Source organism: Petromyzon marinus, chromosome 82, assembly GCF_048934315.1.
Source record: "Petromyzon marinus isolate PM22_M1 ecotype Great Lakes invasive population chromosome 82, UKy_Petmar_22M1.pri1.0, whole genome shotgun sequence".
Lineage (NCBI taxonomy): Eukaryota > Metazoa > Chordata > Hyperoartia > Petromyzontiformes > Petromyzontidae > Petromyzon > Petromyzon marinus.
The window spans coordinates 5,875,634-5,898,768 of record NC_133747.1 but is presented as its reverse complement, the minus strand read 5'-3'; the positions used below and the strand labels follow the sequence as shown (position 1 = coordinate 5,898,768).

The 23,135-nt window shown below is 48.5% G+C and overlaps 1 protein-coding gene across 1 annotated transcript in view; it reads left to right on the top strand.

The window, feature by feature from the left end:
- The window catches only part of LOC116936964 (uncharacterized), a gene marked incomplete at its 5' end in the record, with an annotated part of 120,128 nt that overhangs the window by 64,661 nt on the left and 32,332 nt on the right, over positions 1–23,135 (top strand). The window contains 5 exons of the mRNA XM_076057483.1: positions 2,439–2,525; positions 6,521–6,662; positions 12,290–12,490; positions 22,048–22,356; positions 22,739–22,821. Of these exons, the coding sequence (XP_075913598.1) occupies positions 2,439–2,525; positions 6,521–6,662; positions 12,290–12,490; positions 22,048–22,356; positions 22,739–22,821 (822 nt within the window). The remainder of the gene's footprint in view (positions 1–2,438; positions 2,526–6,520; positions 6,663–12,289; positions 12,491–22,047; positions 22,357–22,738; positions 22,822–23,135) is intronic.

Sequence of the window (23,135 nt, the reverse complement as noted above, 5' to 3'; positions counted from 1 at the left end):
TGAGTGGGTGAGTGGGTAGGTGGGTGAGTGAGTGGGTAGGTGGGTGAGTGAGTGGGTAAGTGAGTGGGTGAGTGAGTGGGTGGGTGAGTGAGTGAGTGGGTGAGTGAGTGAGTGGGTGAGTGAGTGGGTGGGTGGGTGGGTGAGTTAGTGGGTGAGTGAGTGGGTGAGTGGGTGAGTGAGTGGGTGAGTGGGTAGGTGGGTGAGTGAGTGGGTAGGTGGGTGAGTGAGTGGGTAAGTGAGTGGGTGAGTGAGTGGGTGGGTGAGTGGGTGGGTGGGTGAGTGAGTGGGTGAGTGGGTGGATGAGTGAGTGAGTGGGTGAGTGGGTGAGTGGGTGAGTGATTGAGTGGGTGGGTGGGTGAGTGAGTGAGTGGGTGAGTGAGTGGGTGGGTGGGTGAGTGAGTGAGTTAGTGAGTGGGTGGTGGAGGGGTGAGTGGGTGGGTGAGTGAGTGAGTGGGTGGGTGAGTGAGTAGGTGAGTGGGTGGGTGAGTGGGTGGGTGAGTGGGTGAGTGGGGGGGTGGGTGGGTGGGTGGGTGGATGGGTGAGTGAGTGGGTGAGTGAGTGGGTGAGTGAGTGAGTGAGTGGGTGAGTGGGTGTGTGAGTGGGTGAGTGGGTGAGTGGGTGGGTGAGTGAGTGAGTGAGTGGGTGAGTGAGTGGGTGAGTGATTGAGTGGGTGGGTGAGTGAGTGGGTGAGTGATTGAGTGAGTGTGTGAGTGGGTGGGTGAGTGAGTGAGTGGGTGAGTGAGTGGGTGAGTGAGTGAGTGGGTAGGTGGGTGAGTGAGTGGGTAAGTGAGTGGGTGAGTGAGTGAGTGGGTTAGTGAATGGGTGGGTGGGTGGGTGAGTGGGTGGGTGAGTGAGTGAGTGGGTGGGTGGGTGAGTGAGTGGGTGATTGAGTGAGTGGGTGAGTGAGTGGGTGGGTGAGTGAGTGGGTGAGTGGGTGGGTGAGTGAGTGGGTGGGTGAGTGGGTGAGTGGGTGAGTGAGTGGGGTGGGTGAGTGGGTGAGTGGGTGGGTGGGTGGGTGAGTGAATGGGTGAGTGATTGAATGAGTGAGTGGGTGAGAGAGTGGGTGGGTGAGTGAGTGGGTGAGTGAGTGAGTGAGTGATTGAGTGAGTGGGCGGGTGAGTGAGTGAGTGAGTGGGTGAGTGGGTGGGTGGGTGAGTGAGTGAGTGGGTGAGTGAGTGGGTGGGTGAGTGAGTGAGTTAGTGAGTGGGTGGTGGAGGGGTGAGTGGGTGGGTGAGTGAGTGAGTGGGTGAGTGGGTGAGTGAGTGAGTGGGGGGGTGGACGGGTGAGTGTGTGAGTGAGTGAGTGGGTGGGGGGGTGAGTGGGTGAGTGAGTGAGTGAGTGGGTGAGTGGGTGAGTGAGTGAGTGGGTGGGTGAGTGAGTGGGTGAGTGAGTGAGTGGGTGAGTGGGAGAGTGAGTGAATGAGTCGGTGGGTGAGTGGGTGAGTGAGTGGGTGAGTGAGTGAGTGAGTGGGTGAGTGAGTGGGTGAGTGAGCGAGTGGGTGAGTGAGTGGGTGAGTGAGTGAGTGGGTAAGTGAGTGAGTGAGTGGGTGAGTGATTGAGTGAGTGAGTGGGTGGGTGGGTGAGTGAGCGAGTGGGTGACTGAGTGGGTGAGTGAGTGAGTGGGTGGGTGACCAGCGCTTGCGATGGCGAATCAGCTCAACACCGAACCCACTCACTCACCCACTCACTCACTCACCCACACACACACTCACTCACTCACTCACCCACTCACTCACCCACTCACCCACCCACTCACTCACCCACTCACCCACTCACTCACCCACTCACCCACTCACTCACCCACTCACTCACTCACCCACTCACTCACCCACCCACTCACTCACCCACCCACTCATTCACCCACTCACTCACCGACTCACTCACCCACCCACTCACCCACTCACTCACCCACACACTCACCCACTCACTCACTCACCCACTCACTCACCCACCCACCCACTCACTCACCCACCCACTCACTCACCCACTCACCCACTCACTCACCGACTCACCCACTCACTCACCCACTCACTCACTCACCCACTCACCCACCCACTCACTCACTCACCCACTCACTCACCCACTCACTCACTCACTCACCCACTCACTCACTCACTCACCCACTCACTCACTCACCCACTCACTCACTCACTCACCCACCCACTCATTTGTCTGTGTGCTACTCGCTACTACTAACAGCACTTGCCCCTACAGCTAGAGGCTACCTTGGGGAGCTTTGTCTGTGTCTTTGTAACTGCACTTGCCCCTACAGCCCTGCTAGAGGCTACCTGGGGGAGCTTTGTATTTGTCTGTGTAACTGCACTTGCCCCTACAGCCCTGCTAGAGGCTACCTGGGGGAGCTTTGTCTGTGTATGTGTAACTACACTTGCCCCTACAGCCCTGCTAGAGGCTACCTGGGTGACCTGTGTCTGTGTGCAGGTGATGTACATGTACTACCTGCTGGGATGGAAGATGCACAAGAAGATGGAATCAATTCCACCACAGTTCAGAGAGGAATGGTACAAGGTAAGATACACTACACTACATTATACACTACTTTATACACTACTACACTACATTATACACTACTACACTACACTATACACTACACTATACCCTACTACACTATACACTACTACACTATACACTACTACACTACATTATACACTACTACACTATACACTACTACACTATACACTACTACACTACATTATACACTACTACACTACACTATACACTACACTATACACTACTACACTACATTATACACTACTACACTACACTATACACTACTTTATACACTACATTATACACTACTACACTACACTATACACTACTTTATACACTACATTATACACTATACACTACATTATACACTACTCCACTACACTATACACTACTACACTACACTATACACTACACTATACGCTACATTATACACTACTACACTACTTTATACATTACTACACTACATTATACACTACCACACTACACTATACACTACATTATACACTACATTATACACTACTACACTACATTATACACTACATTATACACTACATTATACACTACTACACTACATTATACACTACTACACTACATTATACACTATTTTATACAATCCTACAATACATTTTACACTACTACACTACACTATACACTACATTATACACTACATTAGACACTACTACACTACATTATACGCTACATTATACACTACATTATACACAACTACTCTACACTATACACTACATTATACACTACTACACTACATTATACACTACTACACTACTACACTATACACTACATTATACAGAATACTACACTATACACTACTACACTATACACTACTACACTACATTACACACTACTACACTATACACTACATTATACACTACTACACTACACTACTACACTATACACTACACTACACTACTACACTATACACTACTACACTATACACTATACACTACACTATACACTACTACACTATACACTACTACACTATACACTACTACACTATACACTACTACACTACACACTACTACACTATACACTACTACACTAGACTATACACTACTACACTATACACTACTACACTACACACTACTACCCTATACACTACTACACTATACACTACTACACTATACACTACTACACTATACACTACTACACTATACACTACTACATTATACACTACTACACTAGACTATACACTACTACACTATACACTACTACACTACACACTACTACACTATACACTACTACACTATACACTACTACACTATACACTACTACACTATACACTACTACACTAGACTATACACTACTACACTATACACTACTACACTACACACTACTACACTATACACTACTACACTATACACTACTACACTATACACTACTACACTATACACTACTACACTATACACTACGACACTATACACTACTACACTAGACTATACACTACTACACTATACACTACTACACTACACACTACTACACTATATACTACTACACTACATTATACACTACTACACTACATTATACATTACTACACTACATTATATACTACATTATACACTACATTATACACTACTACACTGCATTATACACTACATTATACACTACTACACTACATTATACACTACATTATACACTACCACACTACATTACACACTACATTATACACTATTACACTATATATTACTACACAATACACTACATTATACACTATACACTACATTATACACTTCTACATTATACACTACTACACAATACACTACACTATATACTACTACACTATACACTACATTATACACTACTACACTACATTATACACTACTACCCTATACACTACATTATACACTACACTATACACTACATTATACACTACTACACTACATTCTACACTACTACACTACTACACTACAATATACACTACTACACTATACACTACTACACTATACACTACACTATACACTACTACACTATACACTACTACACTATACACTACTACACTATACACTACACTATACACTACTACACTATACACTACTACACTATACACTACACTATACACTACTACGCTATACACTACTACACTATACATTACTACACCTCTACACTATACACTACTACACTACATTATACACTGCTACACTAAACACTACTACACTATACACTACTACACTATACACTACTACACTACATTATACACTACTACACTATACACTACTACACTATACACTACACTCTACACTACTACACTACACTATACACTACACACTACACTATACACTACTACACTATACACTACTACACTATACACTACACTACTACACTATACACTACTACACTATACACTACTACACTATACACTACTACACTACACTATACACTACTACACTATACACTACTACACTATACACTACGACACTATACACTAATACACTACACAATACACTACTACACTGTACACTACTACACTATACACTTCTACACTACACTATACACTACTACACTATACACTACTACACTATACACTACGACACTATACACTAATACACTACACAATACACTACTACACTGTACACTACTACACTATACACTTCTACACTACACTATACACTACTACACTATACACTACTACACTACACTGTACACTACTACACTCTGCGTGTCTGTCTGTGTGTCTGTGTGTGTGTGTGTCTGTCTGTGTGTCTGTGTGTCTGTCTGTGTCTGTGTGTGTGTGTCACTGTCTGTGTGTGTGTGTGTCTGTGTGTGTGTCTGTGTGTGTGTGTGTCTGTGTGTGGGGAGCGGTAGTGTAGTGGTTAGCGCTACGCTGCGCTATGAACCTGGCGACCTGAATTCGATTCCCGTTCACGGCCACCAACACCGCCAGTGACGATTATCTGAACCGGTCCCGGGCCTCACCCTAGGTCGACTCAGCCTCAAATGAGTACCTGGTGCGGTGTGTAAACATCGTCACTAGGGAGACAAAGGCGGTCGGGCGTGGTGCTGGCCACCCACCCCCTCGTGTACCGTTCCGGCCTTCATAGGTGCTCGCTAACAGCACTTGCCCCTACAGTCTGTTACAGGCTATATGGGGGATCTTTGTCTTTGGATGTCTATGAAAATGGGTGTCTGAGTATGGGTCTCTATGGGTCTCTGTGGGTCTCTGTGAGTCTCTATGAGTCTCTGTGGGTCTCTATGGGTCTCTGTGTGTCTCTGTGGGTCTCTATGAGTTTCTGTGGGTCTCTATGGGTCTCTGTGTGTCTCTGTGGGTCTCTATGAGTTTCTGTGGGTCTCTATGAGTATGTGTCTCTATGTGTCTCTATGGGTCTCTGTGTGTCTCTATCGGTCTCTGTGGGTCTCTATGAGTGTGTCTCTGTGGGTCTCTATGAATATGGGTCTCTGTGGGTCACTGTGGGTCTCTGTGGGTCTCTATGGGTCTCTATGGGTCTCTATGGGTCTCTATGGGTCTCTGTGGGTCACTGTGGGTCTCTGTGTGTCTCTGTGGGTCTCTGTGGGTCTCTGTGAGTCTCTGTGAGTCTCTATGAGTCTCTGTGGGTCTCTGTGGATCTCTATGGGTCTCTATGGGTCTCTGTGGGTCTCTGTGAGTCTCTGTGAGTCTCTATGAGTCTCTGTGGGTCTCTGTGAGTCTCTGTGAGTCTCTATGGGTCTCTATGGGTCTCTGTGGGTCTCTGTGAGTCTCTGTGAGTCTCTATGGGTCTCTATGGGTCTCTGTGGGTCTCTGTGAGTCTCTGTGAGTCTCTATGAGTCTCTGTGGGTCTCTGTGGATCTCTATGGGTCTCTATGGGTCTCTGTGTGTCTCTGTGGGTCTCTATGAGTCTCTGTGGGTCTCTATGAATATGGGTCTCTGTGGGTCTCTATGGATCTCTATGGGTCTCTGTGTGTCTCTATGATTATAGGCCTCTAGCAGCCCTTGCCCCTACTACGGTCTGTCGCAGGCTACACGGGGGACCTTTGTCTGTGTGTGTCTTTGTCGCGTGCCACAGACGGTGAAACACAACACGTACCTGCTGGCGCTAGATGGCGACACAGACTTCGTGCCCTCAGCCCTTTGCCTGCTCGTTGATCGTCTCAGACGAGACGCGCACGTGGGTGCAGCTTGTGGTCGCATCCATCCCACGGGGAGTGGTGAGACACACACAGAGAGACACACACACACACAGACACACACACAGACACACACAGACACACACACAGACACAGACACACACACAGACACACACACACAGACACACACACACAGACACACACAGACACAGACACACACACAGACACACACACACCAACACACACAGACACACACACAGACACACACACAGACACAGACACACACACAGACACACAGACACACACACACAGACACACACACAGACACACACACAGACACACACAGACACACACACAGACACACACACAGACACACACAGACACACACACAGACACACACACACACACAGACACACACACAGACACACACACAGACACACACACACAGACACACACACAGAGAGACACACAGACACACAGAGACACACACACACACAGACACACACACAGAGAGACACACAGACACACACAGACACACACACACACACGTGGGTGCAGCTTGTGGTCGCATTCACCCCACGGGGAGTGGTGAGACACACACACAGACACACACACACACAGACACACACATAGACAGACACACACAGACACACACACACAGACACACACACAGACACACACAGACACACACACACAGACACACAGCCACACACACACAGACACACACAGACACACACACAGACACACACACAGACACACACACACAGACACACACACAGTCACACACACAGACACACACACACAGACACACACAGACACAGACACACACACAGACACACACACACCAACACACACAGACACACACACAGACACACACACAGACACACACACAGACAGACACAGACAAACACACACAGACACACACATAGACAGACACACACATAGACACACACATAGACAGACACACACAGACACACACAGACAGACACACACAGACACACAGACACACACACAGAGAGACACACACACTGACACACACACAGACACACACACACAGACACACACATACAGCCTGTGGTCGCATCCACCAATTGCGTCTCTCTGTGTCTGTCTGTGTGTCTCTCTCTGCGTCTCTCTGTCTCTGTGTGTCTCATCTCTCATCTCTCTCTCTGTGTCTCTCTCTGTGTCTCTCTCTCTGTGTCTCTCTCTCTGTCTCTCTCTCTGTGTCTCTGTGTCTCTGTGTCTCTCTCGACAACAGGACCTCTGATCTGGTACCAGAAGTTTGAATACGCCGTTGGCCACTGGCTCCAGAAGCACGTTCTGGGCTGTCTCTCTGTCTCTGTGTCTCTGTGTCTCTCTCTGTGTCTCTGTGTGTGTGTCTCTGTGTCTCTCTCTGTCTCTGTGTCTCTCTCTGTGTCTCAACAGGACCTCTGATCTGGTACCAGAAGTTCGAATACGCCGTTGGCCACTGGCTCCAAAAGCCATCTGAGCACGTTCTGGGCTGTGTCTCTGTGTGTCTCTGTGTCTCTGTGTGTCTCTGTGTCTCTGTGTCTCTCTCTGAGTCTCTCTGTGTCTCTGTGTCTCTCGCTGTCTCTGTGTCTCTCTGTGTGTCTCTGTGTGTCTCATCTCTCATCTCTCTCTCTCTGTGTCTGTCTCTCTCTGTGTGTCTCATCTCTCATCTCTCTCTCTCTGTGTGTGTCTCTCTCTCTCTGTCTCTCTCTCTCTGTGTCTCTCTGAATCTCTCTCATCTCTCTCTCGACAACAGGACCTCTGATCTGGTACCAGAAGTTTGAATACGCCGTTGGCCACTGGCTCCAAAAGACAACTGAGCACGTTCTGGGCTGCGTCCTCTGTGTCTCTCTGTGTCTCTGTGTGTCTCTGTGTGTCTCTGTGTCTCTGTGTCTCTGTGTGTGTCTCTGTGTCTCTGTGTCTCTCTGTGTCTCTCTCTGAGTCTCTCTGTGTATCTGTGTCTCTCGCTGTCTCTCTCTGTGTCTCTGTGTCTCTGTGTGTCTCGTCTCTCATCTCTCTCTCTCTGTGTGTCTCTCTCTGTGTCTCTCTCTCTGTGTCTCTCTCTGTGTCTCTCTCTGAATCTCTCTCATCTCTCTGTCAACAACAGGACCTCTGATCTGGTACCAGAAGTTTGAATACGCCGTTGGCCACTGGCTTCAGAAGACAACTGAGCACGTTCTGGGCTGTGTCTCTGTGTGTCTCTGTGTCTCTGTGTGTCTCTGTGTGTGTCTCTGTGTGTGTCTCTCTCTGTGTCTCTCTCTGTCTCTGTGTCTCTCTCTCTCTGTGTCTCATCTCTCATCTCTCTCTCTGTGTCTCTGTGTGTCTCATCTCTCATCTCTCTCTCTCTCTCTGTGTCTCTGTGTCTCTCTGTCTCTCTGTGTCTCAACAGGACCTCTGATCTGGTACCAGAAGTTCGAATACGCCGTTGGCCACTGGCTCCAAAAGACAACTGAGCACGTGCTGGGCTGTGTCTCTGTCTGTGTCTCTGTGTCTCTCTGTGTGTCTCTGTGTCTCTGTGTCTCTGTGTGTGTCTCTCTGTGTCTCTCTGTGTCTCTGTGTGTCTCTGTGTCTCTGTGTGTGTCTCTGTGTGTCTCTGTGTCTCTGTGTCTCATCTCTCATCTCTCTCTCTCTCTGTGTGTCTCATCTCTCATCTCTCTCTCTCTGTGTCTCTGTGTGTCTCATCTCTCTCTCTGTGTCTCTCTCTGTATCTCTCTCTCTGTCTCTCTCTCTCTCTGTGTCTCTCTCATCTCTCATCTCTCTGTCGACTCAACAGGACCTCTGATCTGGTACCAGAAGTTCGAATACGCCGTTGGCCACTGGCTTCAGAAGACAACTGAGCACGTTCTGGGCTGTGTCTCTGTGTGTCTCTGTGTCTCTGTGTGTCTCTGTGTGTGTCTCTGTGTGTGTCTCTCTCTCTGTGTCTCTCTCTGTCTCTGTGTCTCTCTCTCTCTCTGTGTCTCATCTCTCATCTCTCTCTGTGTCTCTGTGTGTCTCATCTCTCATCTCTCTCTCTCTCTCTGTGTCTGTCTCTCTCTGAATCTCTCTCTGTGTCTCTGTCGACTCAACAGGACCTCTGATCTGGTACCAGAAGTTCGAATACGCCGTTGGCCACTGGCTTCAGAAGACAACTGAGCACGTTCTGGGCTGCGTCCTCTGTGTCTCTCTGTGTCTCTGTGTCTCATCTCTCATCTCTCTCTCTCTCTGTGTCTCTGTGTCTCATCTCTCATCTCTCTCTCTCTCTGTGTCTCTGTCGACTCAACAGGACCTCTGATCTGGTACCAGAAGTTCGAATACGCCGTTGGCCACTGGCTTCAGAAGACAACTGAGCACGTTCTGGGCTGTGTCTCTGTGTGTCTCTGTGTCTCTGTGTGTCTCTGTGTGTGTCTCTGTGTGTGTCTCTCTCTCTGTGTCTCTCTCTGTCTCTGTGTCTCTCTCTCTCTGTGTCTCATCTCTCATCTCTCTCTGTGTCTCTGTGTGTCTCATCTCTCATCTCTCTCTCTCTCTGTGTCTCTGTGTCTCTCTGTCTCTCTGTGTCTCAACAGGACCTCTGATCTGGTACCAGAAGTTTGAATACGCCGTTGGCCACTGGCTTCAGAAGACAACTGAGCACGTTCTGGGCTGCGTCCTCTGTGTCTCTCTGTGTCTCTGTGTCTCATCTCTCATCTCTCTCTCTCTCTCTGTGTCTCTGTCGACTCAACAGGACCTCTGATCTGGTACCAGAAGTTCGAATACGCCGTTGGCCACTGGCTTCAGAAGACAACTGAGCACGTGCTGGGCTGTGTCTCTGTGTGTCTCTGTGTGTCTCTGTGTCTCTCTGTGTCTCTGTCTCTCTGTGTGTCTCTGTGTGTCTCTGTGTCTCTGTGTGTGTGTGTCTTTCTCTGTGTCTCTCTGAGTCTCTCTGTGTCTCTGTGTCTCTCTGTGTCTCTGTGTCTCATCTCTCATCTCTCTCTCTCTCTGTGTCTCTGTGTCTCATCTCTCATCTCTCTCTCTCTCTGTGTCTCTGTCGACTCAACAGGACCTCTGATCTGGTACCAGAAGTTCGAATACGCCGTTGGCCACTGGCTTCAGAAGACAACTGAGCACGTTCTGGGCTGTGTCTCTGTGTGTCTCTGTGTGTCTCTGTGTCTCTCTGTGTCTCTGTCTCTCTGTGTGTCTCTGTGTGTCTCTGTGTCTCTGTGTGTGTGTGTCTTTCTCTGTGTCTCTCTGAGTCTCTCTGTGTCTCTGTGTCTCTCTGTGTCTCTGTGTCTCATCTCTCATCTCTCTCTCTGTGTCTCTGTGTCTCATCTCTCATCTCTCTCTCTCTCTCTCTGTGTCTCTGTCGACTCACCAGGACCTCTGATCTGGTACCAGAAGTTCGAATACGCCGTTGGCCACTGGCTTCAGAAGACAACTGAGCACGTTCTGGGCTGCGTCCTCTGTGTCTCTCTGTGTCTCTGTGTCTCATCTCTCATCTCTCTCTCTCTCTCTGTGTGTCTCATCTCTCATCTCTCTCTCTCTGTGTCTCTGTGTGTCTCATCTCTCATCTCTCTCTCTGTGTCTCATCTCTCATCTCTCTCTCTCTCTCTCTGTGTCTCTGTGTCTCTCTGTCTCTCTGTCTCAACAGGACCTCTGATCTGGTACCAGAAGTTCGAATACGCCGTTGGCCACTGGCTTCAGAAGACAACTGAGCACGTGCTGGGCTGCGTCTCTCTGTGTCTCTGTGTCTCTCTGTGTCTCTGTGTGTGCCTCTGTGTGTCTCTGTGTCTCATCTCTCATCTCTCTCTCTCTCTCTGTGTGTCTCATCTCTCATCTCTCTCTCTCTCTGTGTCTCTGTGTGTCTCATCTCTCATCTCTCTCTCTGTGTCTCTGTGTGTCTCATCTCTCTCTCTCTCTCTCTGTGTCTCTGTGTCTCTCTGTCTCTCTGTCTCAACAGGACCTCTGATCTGGTACCAGAAGTTCGAATACGCCGTTGGCCACTGGCTTCAGAAGACAACTGAGCACGTTCTGGGCTGTGTCTCTGTGTGTCTCTGTGTCTCTCTGTGTCTCTGTGTGTGTCTCTGTGTGTGTCTCTCTCTCTGTGTCTCTCTCTGTCTCTGTGTCTCTCTCTCTCTCTGTGTCTCATCTCTCATCTCTCTCTCTGTGTCTCTGTGTGTCTCATCTCTCTCTCTCTCTCTCTGTGTGTCTCTGTGTCTCTCTGTCTCTCTGTGTCTCAACAGGACCTCTGATCTGGTACCAGAAGTTCGAATACGCCGTTGGCCACTGGCTTCAGAAGACAACTGAGCACGTTCTGGGCTGTGTCCTCTGTGTCTCTGTGTGTCTCTGTGTCTCTCTGTGTCTCTGTGTCTCTGTCTCTCTGTGTATCTCTGTGTGTCTCTGTGTCTCTGTGTCTCTCTCTGAGTCTCTCTGTGTCTCAACAGGACCTCTGATCTGGTACCAGAAGTTCGAATACGCCGTTGGCCACTGGCTTCAGAAGACAACTGAGCACGTTCTGGGCTGTGTCTCTGTGTGTCTCTGTGTCTCTCTGTGTCTCTGTCTCTCTGTGTGTCTCTGTGTGTCTCTGTGTCTCTGTGTGTGTGTGTCTTTCTCTGTGTCTCTCTGAGTCTCTCTGTGTCTCTGTGTCTCTCTGTGTCTCTGTGTCTCATCTCTCATCTCTCTCTCTGTGTCTCTGTGTCTCATCTCTCATCTCTCTCTCTCTCTCTGTGTCTCTGTCGACTCAACAGGACCTCTGATCTGGTACCAGAAGTTCGAATACGCCGTTGGCCACTGGCTTCAGAAGACAACTGAGCACGTGCTGGGCTGCGTCCTCTGCTCGCCCGGCTGTTTCAGCCTCTTCAGAGCCGAGGCCATCATGGACGATAACGTTCTCAGGACGTACACCACTGTGGCAACAGAGGCGAGGCACTACGTACAGTACGACCAAGGTGGGGGGAGTGGGGGGAGGGAGTGGGGGGAGTGGGGGGAGTGGGGGGAGGGAGTGGGGGGAGGGGAGGGAGTGGGGGGAGAGGTGGGAGGGAGGGGGGAGGAGTGGGAGGGAGAGTTCAGTGTTAATGAGACTCCCACAGAGTTCAGTGTTAATGAGACTCCCATAGGGTTCAGTGTTAATCAGTGAGACTCCCATAGGGTTCAGTGTTAATGAGACTCCCACAGAGTTCAGTGTTAATGAGACTCCCATAGGGTTCAGTGTTAATCAGTGAGACTCCCACAGGGTTCAGTGTTAATGATACTCCCACAGGGTTCAGTGTTAATGAGACTCCCATAGGGTTCAGTGTTAATGAGACTCCCATAGGGTTCAGTGTTAATCAGTGAGACTCCCACAGGGTTCAGTGTTAATCAGTGAGACTCCCACAGGGTTCAGTGTTAATGAGACTCCCATAGGGTTCAGTGTTAATCAGTGAGACTCCCACAGGGTTCAGTGTTAATGAGACTCCCACAGGGTTCAGTGTTAATCAGTGAGACTCCCACAGGGTTCAGTGTTAATGAGACTCCCACAGGGTTCAGTGTTAATCAGTGAGACTCCCACAGGGTTCAGTGTTAATGAGACTCCCACAGGGTTCAGTGTTAATCAGTGAGACTCCCACAGGGTTCAGTGTTAGACAGAGAGACTCTCACAGGGTTCAATGTTAATGAGGCTCCCACAGGGTTCAGTGTTAATCAGTGAGACTCCCATAGGGTTCAGTGTTAATGAGACTCCCACATGGTTCAGTGTTAATCAGTGAGACTCCCATAGGGTTCAGTGTTAATGAGTGAGACTCCCATAGGGTTCAGTGTTAATCAGTGAGACTCCCACAGGGTTCAGTGTTAATCAGTGAGACTCCCAAAGGGTTCAGTGTTAATCAGTGAGACTCCCACAGGGTTCAGTGTTAATCAGTGAGACTCCAACAGGGTTCAGTGTTAATCAGTGAGACTCCCAAAGGGTTCAGTGTTAATCAGTGAGACTCCCATAGGGTTCAGTGTTAATGAGACTCCCACAGGGTTCAGTGTTAATGAGTGAGACTCCCATAGGGTTCAGTGTTAATCAGTGAGACTCCCACAGGGTTCAGTGTTAATCAGTAAGACTCCCAAAGGGTTCAGTGTTAATGAGTGAGACTCCCATAGGGTTCAGTGTTAATGAGTGAGACTCCCACAGGGTTCAATGTTAATCAGTGAGACTCCCACAGGGTTCAGTGTTAATGAGACTCCCACAGGGTTCAGTGTTAATCAGTGAGACTCCCACAGGGTTCAGTGTTAATGAGACTCCCATAGGGTTCAGTGTTAATCAGTGAGACTCCCATAGGGTACAGTGTTAATCAGTGATACTCCCACAGGGTTCAGTGTTAATCAGTGAGACTCCCACAGGGTTCAGTGTTAATCAGTGAGACTCCCACAGGGTTCAGTGTTAATCAGTGAGACTCCCATAGGGTTCAATGTTAATCAGTGAGACTCCCACAGGGTTCAGTGTTAATCAGTGAGACTCCCATAGGGTTCAGTGTTAATGAGACTCCCACAGGGTTCAGTGTTAATCAGTGAGACTCCCATAGGGTTCAGTGTTAATCAGTGAGACTCCCACATGGTTCAGTGTTAATGAGACTCCCACAGGGTTCAGTGTTAATCAGTGAGACTCCCATAGGGTTCAGTGTTAATCAGTGAGACTCCAATAGGGTTCAGTGTTAATCAGTGAGACTCCCACAGGGTTCAGTGTTAATCAGTGAGACTCCCACAGGGATCAGTGTTAATCAGTGAGACTCCCACAGGGTTCAGTGTTAATCAGGGAGACTCCCATAGGGTTCAGTGTTAATCAGTGAGACTCCCATAGGGTTCAGTGTTAATCAGTGAGACTCCCATAGGGTTCAGTGTTAATGAGATTCCCACAGGGTTCAGTGTTAATGAGACTCCCACAGGGTTCAGTGTTAATCAGTGAGACTCCCATAGGGTTCAGTGTTAATCAGTGAGACTCTCACGGGTTCAATGTTAATGATGCTCCCACAGGGTTCAGTGTTAATCAGTGAGACTCCCACAGGGTTCAGTGTTAATGAGACTCCCACAGGGTTCAGTGTTAATGAGACTCCCACAGGGTTCATTGTTAATGAGACTCCCATAGGGTACAGTGTTAATGAGACTCCCACAGGGTTCAGTGTTAATGAGACTCCCACAGGGTTCAGTGTTAATGAGACTCCCATAGGGTTCAGTGTTAATGAGACTCCCACAGGGTTCAGTGTTAATCAGTGAGACTCCCATAGGGTTCAGTGTTAATGAGACTCCCATAGGGTTCAGTGTTAATCAGTGAGACTCCCACAGGGTTCAGTGTTAATCAGTGAGACTCCCACAGGGTTCAGTGTTAATCAGTGAGACTCCCATAGGGTTCAGTGTTAATGAGACTCCCATAGGGTTCAGTGTTAATGAGACTCCCACAGGGTTCAGTGTTAATGAGACTCCCACAGGGTTCAGTGTTAATCAGTGAGACTCCCATAGGGTTCAGTGTTAATCAGTGAGACTCCCACAGGGTTCAGTGTTAATCAGTGAGACTCCCATAGGGTTCAGTGTTAATGAGACTCCCACAGGGTTCAGTGTTAATGAGACTCCCACAGGGTTCAGTGTTAACCAGTGAGACTCCCACAGGGTTCAGTGTTAATCAGTGAGACTCGCATAGGGTTCAGTGTTAATCAGTGAGACTCCCATAGGGTTCAGTGTTAATCAGTGAGACTCCCACAGGGTTCAGTGTTAATCAGTGAGACTCCCATAGGGTTCAGTGTTAATCAGTGAGACTCCCATAGGGTTCAGTGTTAATCAGTGAGACTCCCACAGGGTTCAGTGTTAATCAGTGAGACTCCCACAGGGTTCAGTGTTAATCAGTGAGACTCCAACAGGGTTCAGTGTTAATCAGTGAGACTCCCATAGGGTTCAGTGTTAATCAGTGAGACTCCCATAGGGTTCAGAGTTAATGAGTGAGACTCCCATAGGGTTCAGTGTTAATCAGTGAGACTCCCACAGGGTTCAGTGTTAATCAGTGAGACTCCCAAAGGGTTCAGTGTTAATGAGTGAGACTCCCATAGGGTTCAGTGTTATTGAGTGAGACTCCCACAGGGTTCAATGTTAATCAGTGAGACTCCCACAGGGTTCAGTGTTAATGAGACTCCCACAGGGTTCAGTGTTAATCAGTGAGACTCCCACAGGGTTCAGTGTTAATGAGACTCCCATAGGGTTCAGTGTTAATCAGTGAGACTCCCATAGGGTACAGTGTTAATCAGTGATACTCCCACAGGGTTCAGTGTTAATCAGTGAGACTCCCACAGGGTTCAGTGTTAATCAGTGAGACTCCCATAGGGTTCAGTGTTAATCAGTGAGACTCCCACAGGGTTCAGTGTTAATCAGTGAGACTCCCATAGGGTTCAGTGTTAATCAGTGAGACTCCCACAGGGTTCAGTGTTAATCAGTGAGACTCCCATAGGGTTCAGTGTTAATGAGACTCCCACAGGGTTCAGTGTTAATCAGTGAGACTCCCATAGGGTTCAGTGTTAATCAGTGAGACTCCCACATGGTTCAGTGTTAATCAGTGAGACTCCCACAGGGTTCAGTGTTAATGAGACTCCCACAGGGTTCAGTGTTAATCAGTGAGACTCCCATAGGGTTCAGTGTTAATCAGTGAGACTCCCATAGGGTTCAGTGTTAATCAGTGAGACTCCCACAGGGTTCAGTGTTAATCAGTGAGACTCCCACAGGGATCAGTGTTAATCAGTGAGACTCCCACAAGGTTCAGTGTTAATCAGGGAGACTCCCATAGGGTTCAGTGTTAATCAGTGAGACTCCCATAGGGTTCAGTGTTAATCAGTGAGACTCCCATAGGGTTCAGTGTGAATGAGACTCCCACAGGGTTCAGTGTTAATGAGACTCCCACAGGGTTCATTGTTAATCAGTGAGACTCCCACAGGGTTCAGTGTTAATGAGACTCCCACAGGGTTCAGTGTTAATGAGACTCCCATAGGGTTCAGTGTTAATGAGACTCCCATAGGGTTCAGTGTTAATCAGTGAGACTCTCACCGGGTTCAATGTTAATGAGGCTCCCACAGGGTTCAGTGTTAATCAGTGAGACTCCCACAGGGTTCAGTGTTAATGAGACTCCCACAGGGTTCAGTGTTAATCAGTGAGACTCCCATAGGGTGCAGTGTTAATGAGACTCCCACAGGGTTCAGTGTTAATGAGACTCCCACAGGGTTCATTGTTAATGAGACTCCCATAGGGTACAGTGTTAATGAGACTCCCACAGGGTTCAGTGTTAATGAGACTCCCACAGGGTTCAGTGTTAATGAGACTCCCATAGGGTTCAGTGTTAATGAGACTCCCACAGGGTTCAGTGTTAATCAGTGAGACTCCCATAGGGTTCAGGGTTAATGAGACTCCCATAGGGTTCAGTGTTAATCAGTGAGACTCCCACAGGGTTCAGTGTTAATCAGTGAGACTCCCATAGGGTTCAATGTTAATGAGACTCCCACAGGGTTCAGTGTTAATGAGACTCCCACAGGGTTCAGTGTTAATCAGTGAGACTCCCACAGGGTTCAGTGTTAATCAGTGAGACTCCCACAGGGTTCAGTGTTAATGAGTGAGACTCCCATAGGGTTCAGTGTTAATCAGTGAGACTCCCACAGGGTTCAGTGTTAATCAGTGAGACTCCCAAAGGGTTCAGTGTTAATGAGTGAGACTCCCATAGGGTTCAGTGTTAATGAGTGAGACTCCCACAGAGTTCAATGTTAATCAGTGAGACTCCCACAGGGTTCAGTGTTAATGAGACTCCCACAGGGTTCAGTGTTAATCAGTGAGACTCCCACAGGGTTCAGTGTTAATGAGACTCCCATAGGGTTCAGTGTTAATCAGTGAGACTCCCATAGGGTTCAGTGTTAATCAGTGAGACTCCCATAGGGTTCAGTGTTAATCAGTGAGACTCCAATAGGGTTCAGTGTTAATCAGTGAGACTCCCACAGGGTTCAGTGTGGATCAGTGAGACTCCCACAGGGTTCAGTGTTAACCAGTGAGACTCCCATAGGGTTCAGTGTTAATGAGACTCCCATAGGGTTCAGTGTTAATCAGTGAGACTCCCACAGGGTTCAGTGTTAATCAGTGAGACTCCCACAGGGTTCAGTGTTAATCAGTGAGACTCCCATAGGTTTCAGTGTTAATGAGACTCCCACAGAGTTCAGTGTTAATCAGTGAAACTCCCATAGGGTTCAGTGTTAATGAGACTCCCATAGGGTTCAGTGTTAATCAGTGAGACTCCCATAGGGTTCAGTGTTAATCAGTGAGACTCCCATAGGGTTCAGTGTTAATCAGTGAGACTCCCATAGGGTTCAGTGTTAATCAGTGAGACTCCCACAGGGTTCAGTGTTAATGAGACTCCCATAGGGTTCAGTGTTAATCAGTGAGACTCCCATAGGGTTCAGTGTTAATCAGTGAGACTCCCATAGGGTTCAGTGTTAATCAGTGAGACTCCCATAGGGTTCAGTGTTAATCAGTGAGACTCCCACAGGGTTCAGTGTTAATCAGTGAGACTCCCACAGGTTTCAGTGTTAATCAGTGAGACTCCCACAGGGTTCAGTGTTAATGAGACTCCCATAGGGTTCAGTGTTAATGAGACTCCCATAGCGTTCAGTGTTAATCAGTGAGACTCCCACAGGGTTCAGTGTTAATCAGACTCCCATAGGGTTCAGTGTTAATGAGACTCCCATAGGGTTCAGTGTTAATCAGACTCCCATAGGGTTCAGTGTTAATGAGACTCCCACAGGGTTCAGTGTTAATAAGTGAGACTCCCACAGGGTTCAGTGTTAATCAGTGAAACTCCCACAGGGTTCAGTGTTAATCAGTGAGACTCCCACAGGGTTCAGTGTTAATCAGTGAAACTCCCATAGGGTTCAGTGTTAATCAGTGAGACTCCCACAGGGTTCAGTGTTAATCAGTGAGACTCCCACAGGGTTCAGTGTTAATCAGTGAGACTCCCACAGGGTTCTGTGTTAATGAGACTCCCATAGGGTTCAGTGTTAATGAGACTCCCATAGGGTTCAGTGTTAATGAGACTCCCACAGGGTTCAGTGTTAATCAGTGAGACTCCCATAGTGTTCAGTGTTAATCAGTAAGACTCCCACAGGGTTCAGTGTTAATCAGTGAGACTCCCATAGGGTTCAGTGTTAATGAGACTCCCATAGGGTTCAGTGTTAATGAGACTCCCATAGGGTTCAGTGTTAATGAGACTCCCATAGGGTTCAGTGTTAATGAGACTCCCACAGGGTTCAGTGTTAATGAGACTCCCACAGGGTTCAGTGTTAATGATACTCCCATAGGGTTCAGTGTTAATGAGACTCCCATAGGGTTCTGTGTTAATCAGTGAGACTCCCACAGGGTTCAGTGTTAATCATTGAGACTCCCACAGGGTTCAGTGTTAATCAGTGAGACTCCCACAGGGTTCAATGTTAATCAGTGAGGCTCCCATAGGGTTCAGTGTTAATCAGTGAGACTCCCATAGGGTTCAGTGTTAATGAGACTCCCACAGGGTTCAGTGTTAATCAGTGAGACTCCCACAGGGTTCAGTGTTAATCAGTGAGACTCCCATAGGGTCCAGTGTTAATCAGTGAGACTCCCATAGGGTTCAGTGTTAATGAGACTCCCACAGGGTTCCGTGTTAATGAGACTCCCACAGGGTTCAGTGTTATTCAGTGAGACTCCCATAGGGTTCAGTGTTATTCAGTGAGACTCCCACAGGGTTCAGTGTTAATCAGTGAGACTCCCATAGGGTTCAGTGTTAATCAGTGAGACTCCCACAGGGTTCATTGTTAATCAGTGAGACTCCCATAGGGTTCAATGTTAATGAGTGAGACTCCCACAGGGTTCAGTGTTAATCAGTGAGACTCCCATAGGGTTCAGTGTTAATCAGTGAGACTCCCACAGGGTTCAGTGTTAATGAGACTCCCACAGGGTTCAGTGTTAATCAGTGAGACTCCCACAGGGTTCAGTGTTAATCAGTGAGACTGCCACAGGGTTCAGTGTTAATCAGTGAGACTCCCACAGGGTTCAGTGTTAATCAGTGAGACTCCCACAGGGTTCAGTGTTAATCAGTGAGACTCCCACAGGGTTCATTGTTAATCAGTGAGACTCCCATAGGGTTCAGTGTTAATCAGTGAGACTCCCACAGGGTTCAGTGTTAATCAGTGAGACTCCCACAGGGTTCAGTGTTAATCAGTGAGACTCCCACAGGGTTCAGTGTTAATCAGTGAGACTCCCACAGGGTTCAGTGTTAATCAGTGAGACTCCCACAGGGTTCAGTGTTAATCAGTGAGACTCCCACAGGGTTCAGTGTTAATCAGTGAGACTCCCACAGGGTTCAGTGTTAATCACTGAGACTCCCACAGGGTTCAGTGTTAATCAGTGAGACTCCCATAGGGTTCAGTGTTAATGAGACTCCCACAGGGTTCAGTGTTAATGAGACTCCCACAGGGTTCAGTGTTAATCAGTGAGACTCCCAGAGGGTTCAGTGTTAATCAGTGAGACTGCCACAGGGTTCAGTGTTAATCAGTGAGACTCCCACAGGGTTCAGTGTTAATCAGTGAGACTCCCACAGGGTTCAGTGTTAATCAGTGAGACTCCCACAGGGTTCAGTGTTAATCAGTGAGACTCCCACAGGGTTCAGTGTTAATCAGTGAGACTCCCACAGGGTTCAGTGTTAATCAGTGAGACTCCCACAGGGTTCAGTGTTAATCAGTGAGACTCCCACAGGGTTCAGTGTTAATCAGTGAGACTCCCACAGGGTTCAGTGTTAATGAGACTCCCACAGGGTTCAGTGTTAATGAGACTCCCATAGGGTTCAGTGTTAATGAGACTCCCACAGGGTTCAGTGTTAATCAGTGAGACTCCCACAGGGTTCAGTGTTAATGAGACTCCCACAGGGTTCAGTGTTAATGAGACTCCCATAGGGTTCAGTGTTAATGAGACTCCCACAGGGTTCAGTGTTAATCAGTGAGACTCCCACAGGGTTCAGTGTTAATCAGTGAGACTCCCATAGGGTTCAGTGTTAATGAGACTCCCACAGGGTTCAGTGTTAATCAGTGAGACTCCCACAGGGTTCAGTGTTAATCAGTGAGACTCCCACAGGGTTCAGTGTTAATCAGTGAGACTCCCTCAGGGTTCAGTGTTAATCAGTGAGACTCCCACAGGGTTCAGTGTTAATCAGTGAGACTCCCACAGGGTTCAGTGTTAATGAGACTCCCACAGGGTTCAGTGTTAATGAGACTCCCACAGGGTTCAGTGTTAATCAGTGAGACTCCCACAGGGTTCAGTGTTAATCACTGAGACTCCCACAGGGTTCAGTGTTAATCAGTGAGACTCCCACAGGGTTCAGTGTTAATGAGACTCCCACAGGGTTCAGTGTTAATCAGTGAGACTCCCACAGGGTTCAGTGTTAATCACTGAGACTCCCACAGGGTTCAGTGTTAATCAGTGAGACTCCCACAGGGTTCAGTGTTAATGAGACTCCCACAGGGTTCAGTGTTAATGAGACTCCCACAGGGTTCAGTGTTAATCAGTGAGACTCCCACAGGGTTCAGTGTTAGTCAGTGAGACTCCCACAGGGTTCAGTGTTAGTCATTGAGACTCCCACAGGGTTCAGTGTTAATCAGTGAGACTCCCATAGGGTTCAGTGTTAATGAGACTCCCACAGGGTTCAGTGTTAATCAGTGAGACTCCCACAGGGTTCAGTGTTAATCAGTGAAACTCCCACAGGGTTCAGTGTTAATGAGACTCCCACAGGGTTCAGTGTTAATCAGTGAGACTCCCACAGGGTTCAGTGTTAATGAGACTCCCACAGGGTCCAGTGTTAATGAGACTCCCATAGGGTTCAGTGTTAATTAATGAGACTCCCACAGGGTTCAGTGTTAATCAGTGAGACTCCCACAGGGTTCAGTGTTAATCAGTGAGACTCCCATAGGGTTCAGTGTTAATCAGTGAGACTCCCATAGGGTTCAGTGTTAATCAGTGAGACTCCCATAGGGTTCAGTGTTAATGAGACTCCCATAGGGTTCAGTGTTAATCAGTGAGACTCCCACAGGGTTCAGTGTTAATGAGACTCCCACAGGGTTCAGTGTTAATCAGTGAGACTCCCACAGGGTTCAGTGTTAATCAGTGAGACTCCCACAGGGTTCAGTGTTAATCAGTGAGACTCCCACAGGGTTCAGTGTTAATCAGTGAGACTCCCACAGGGTTCAGTGTTAATGAGACTCCCACAGGGTTCAGTGTTAATCAGTGAGACTCCCACAGGGTTCAGTGTTAATGAGACTCCCACAGGGTTCAGTGTTAATCAGTGAGACTCCCACAGGGTTCAGTGTTAATGAGACTCCCACAGGGTTCAGTGTTAATGAGACTCCCACAGGGTTCAGTGTTAATGAGACTCCCATAGGGTTCAGTGTTAATCAGTGAAACTCACCCCCCTCCCACCCCCCTCCCCCACCCTCCTCACCCTCCTCACCAGGTGAGGACCGCTGGCTCTGCACCCTGATGCTCCAGCAAGGCTGGCGAGTGGAGTACTGCGCCGGGTCGGACGCCCGAACCAACGCGCCCGAGGACTTCCGGGAGTTCTTCAACCAGCGTCGCCGCTGGGGGCCCTCGACGCTGGCCAACACCCTGGACATCCTGGAGAGTGGCGGGCGGACAGCCAGGCGCAACGCCTCCATCTCTCGCCTCTACATCCTCTACCAGATTGTCTACATGGCGGCCTCCATAATGGGCCCCGCAACTGTCTGTCTGATGATCGCCGGTTCGTTCGCTCGTGGTGGTGGTGGTGGGTGGTGGGTGGTGGGGGTGGTGGTGGTGGTGGGTGGTGGGTGGTGGGGGTGGTGGTGGTGGTGGTGGTGGTGGTAGTGGTGGTGTTGGTGGTGGTGGTGATGGAGGATTGATTGGTGATGATGTTGAGGATGGAGTTTTGATGATAGAGGGTTGATTGATTGATGTTGAGTATGATGATGATGCTGGAGTGTTGGTGGTGGTGATGATGGTGATGATGATGATGGGTTGGTGGTGTTGATAATGGTGGTGGTGATGGGATAATGGTGGTGGTGATGGGATAATGGTGTTGGTGGTGGTGGTGGTGTTGATGATGGTGGTGGTGGTGGTGGTGGTGATGGTGATGGTGGTGGACATCCTGGAGAGTGGCGGGCGGACAGCCAGGCGCAACGCCTCCATCTCTCGCCTCTACATCCTCTACCAGATTGTCTACATGGCGGCCTCCATAATGGGCCCCGCAACTGTCTGTCTGATGATCGCCGGTTCGTTCGCTCGTGGTGGTGGTGGTGGTGGGTGGTGGTGGGTGGTGGTGGTGGTGGGTGGTGGTGGTGAGGGTGGTGGTGGTGGTGGTGGTGGTGAGGGTGGTGGTGCTGGTGGTGATGGAGGATTGATTGATGATGTTGAGGATGGAGTTTTGATGATAGAGGGTTGATTGATTGATGATGATGTTGAGTATGATGATGATGATGCTGGAGTGTTGGTGGTGGTAATGGTGATGATGATGGGTTGGTGGTGGTGGTCTTGATGATGGTGGTGGTGGTGGAGGTGGTGATGGTG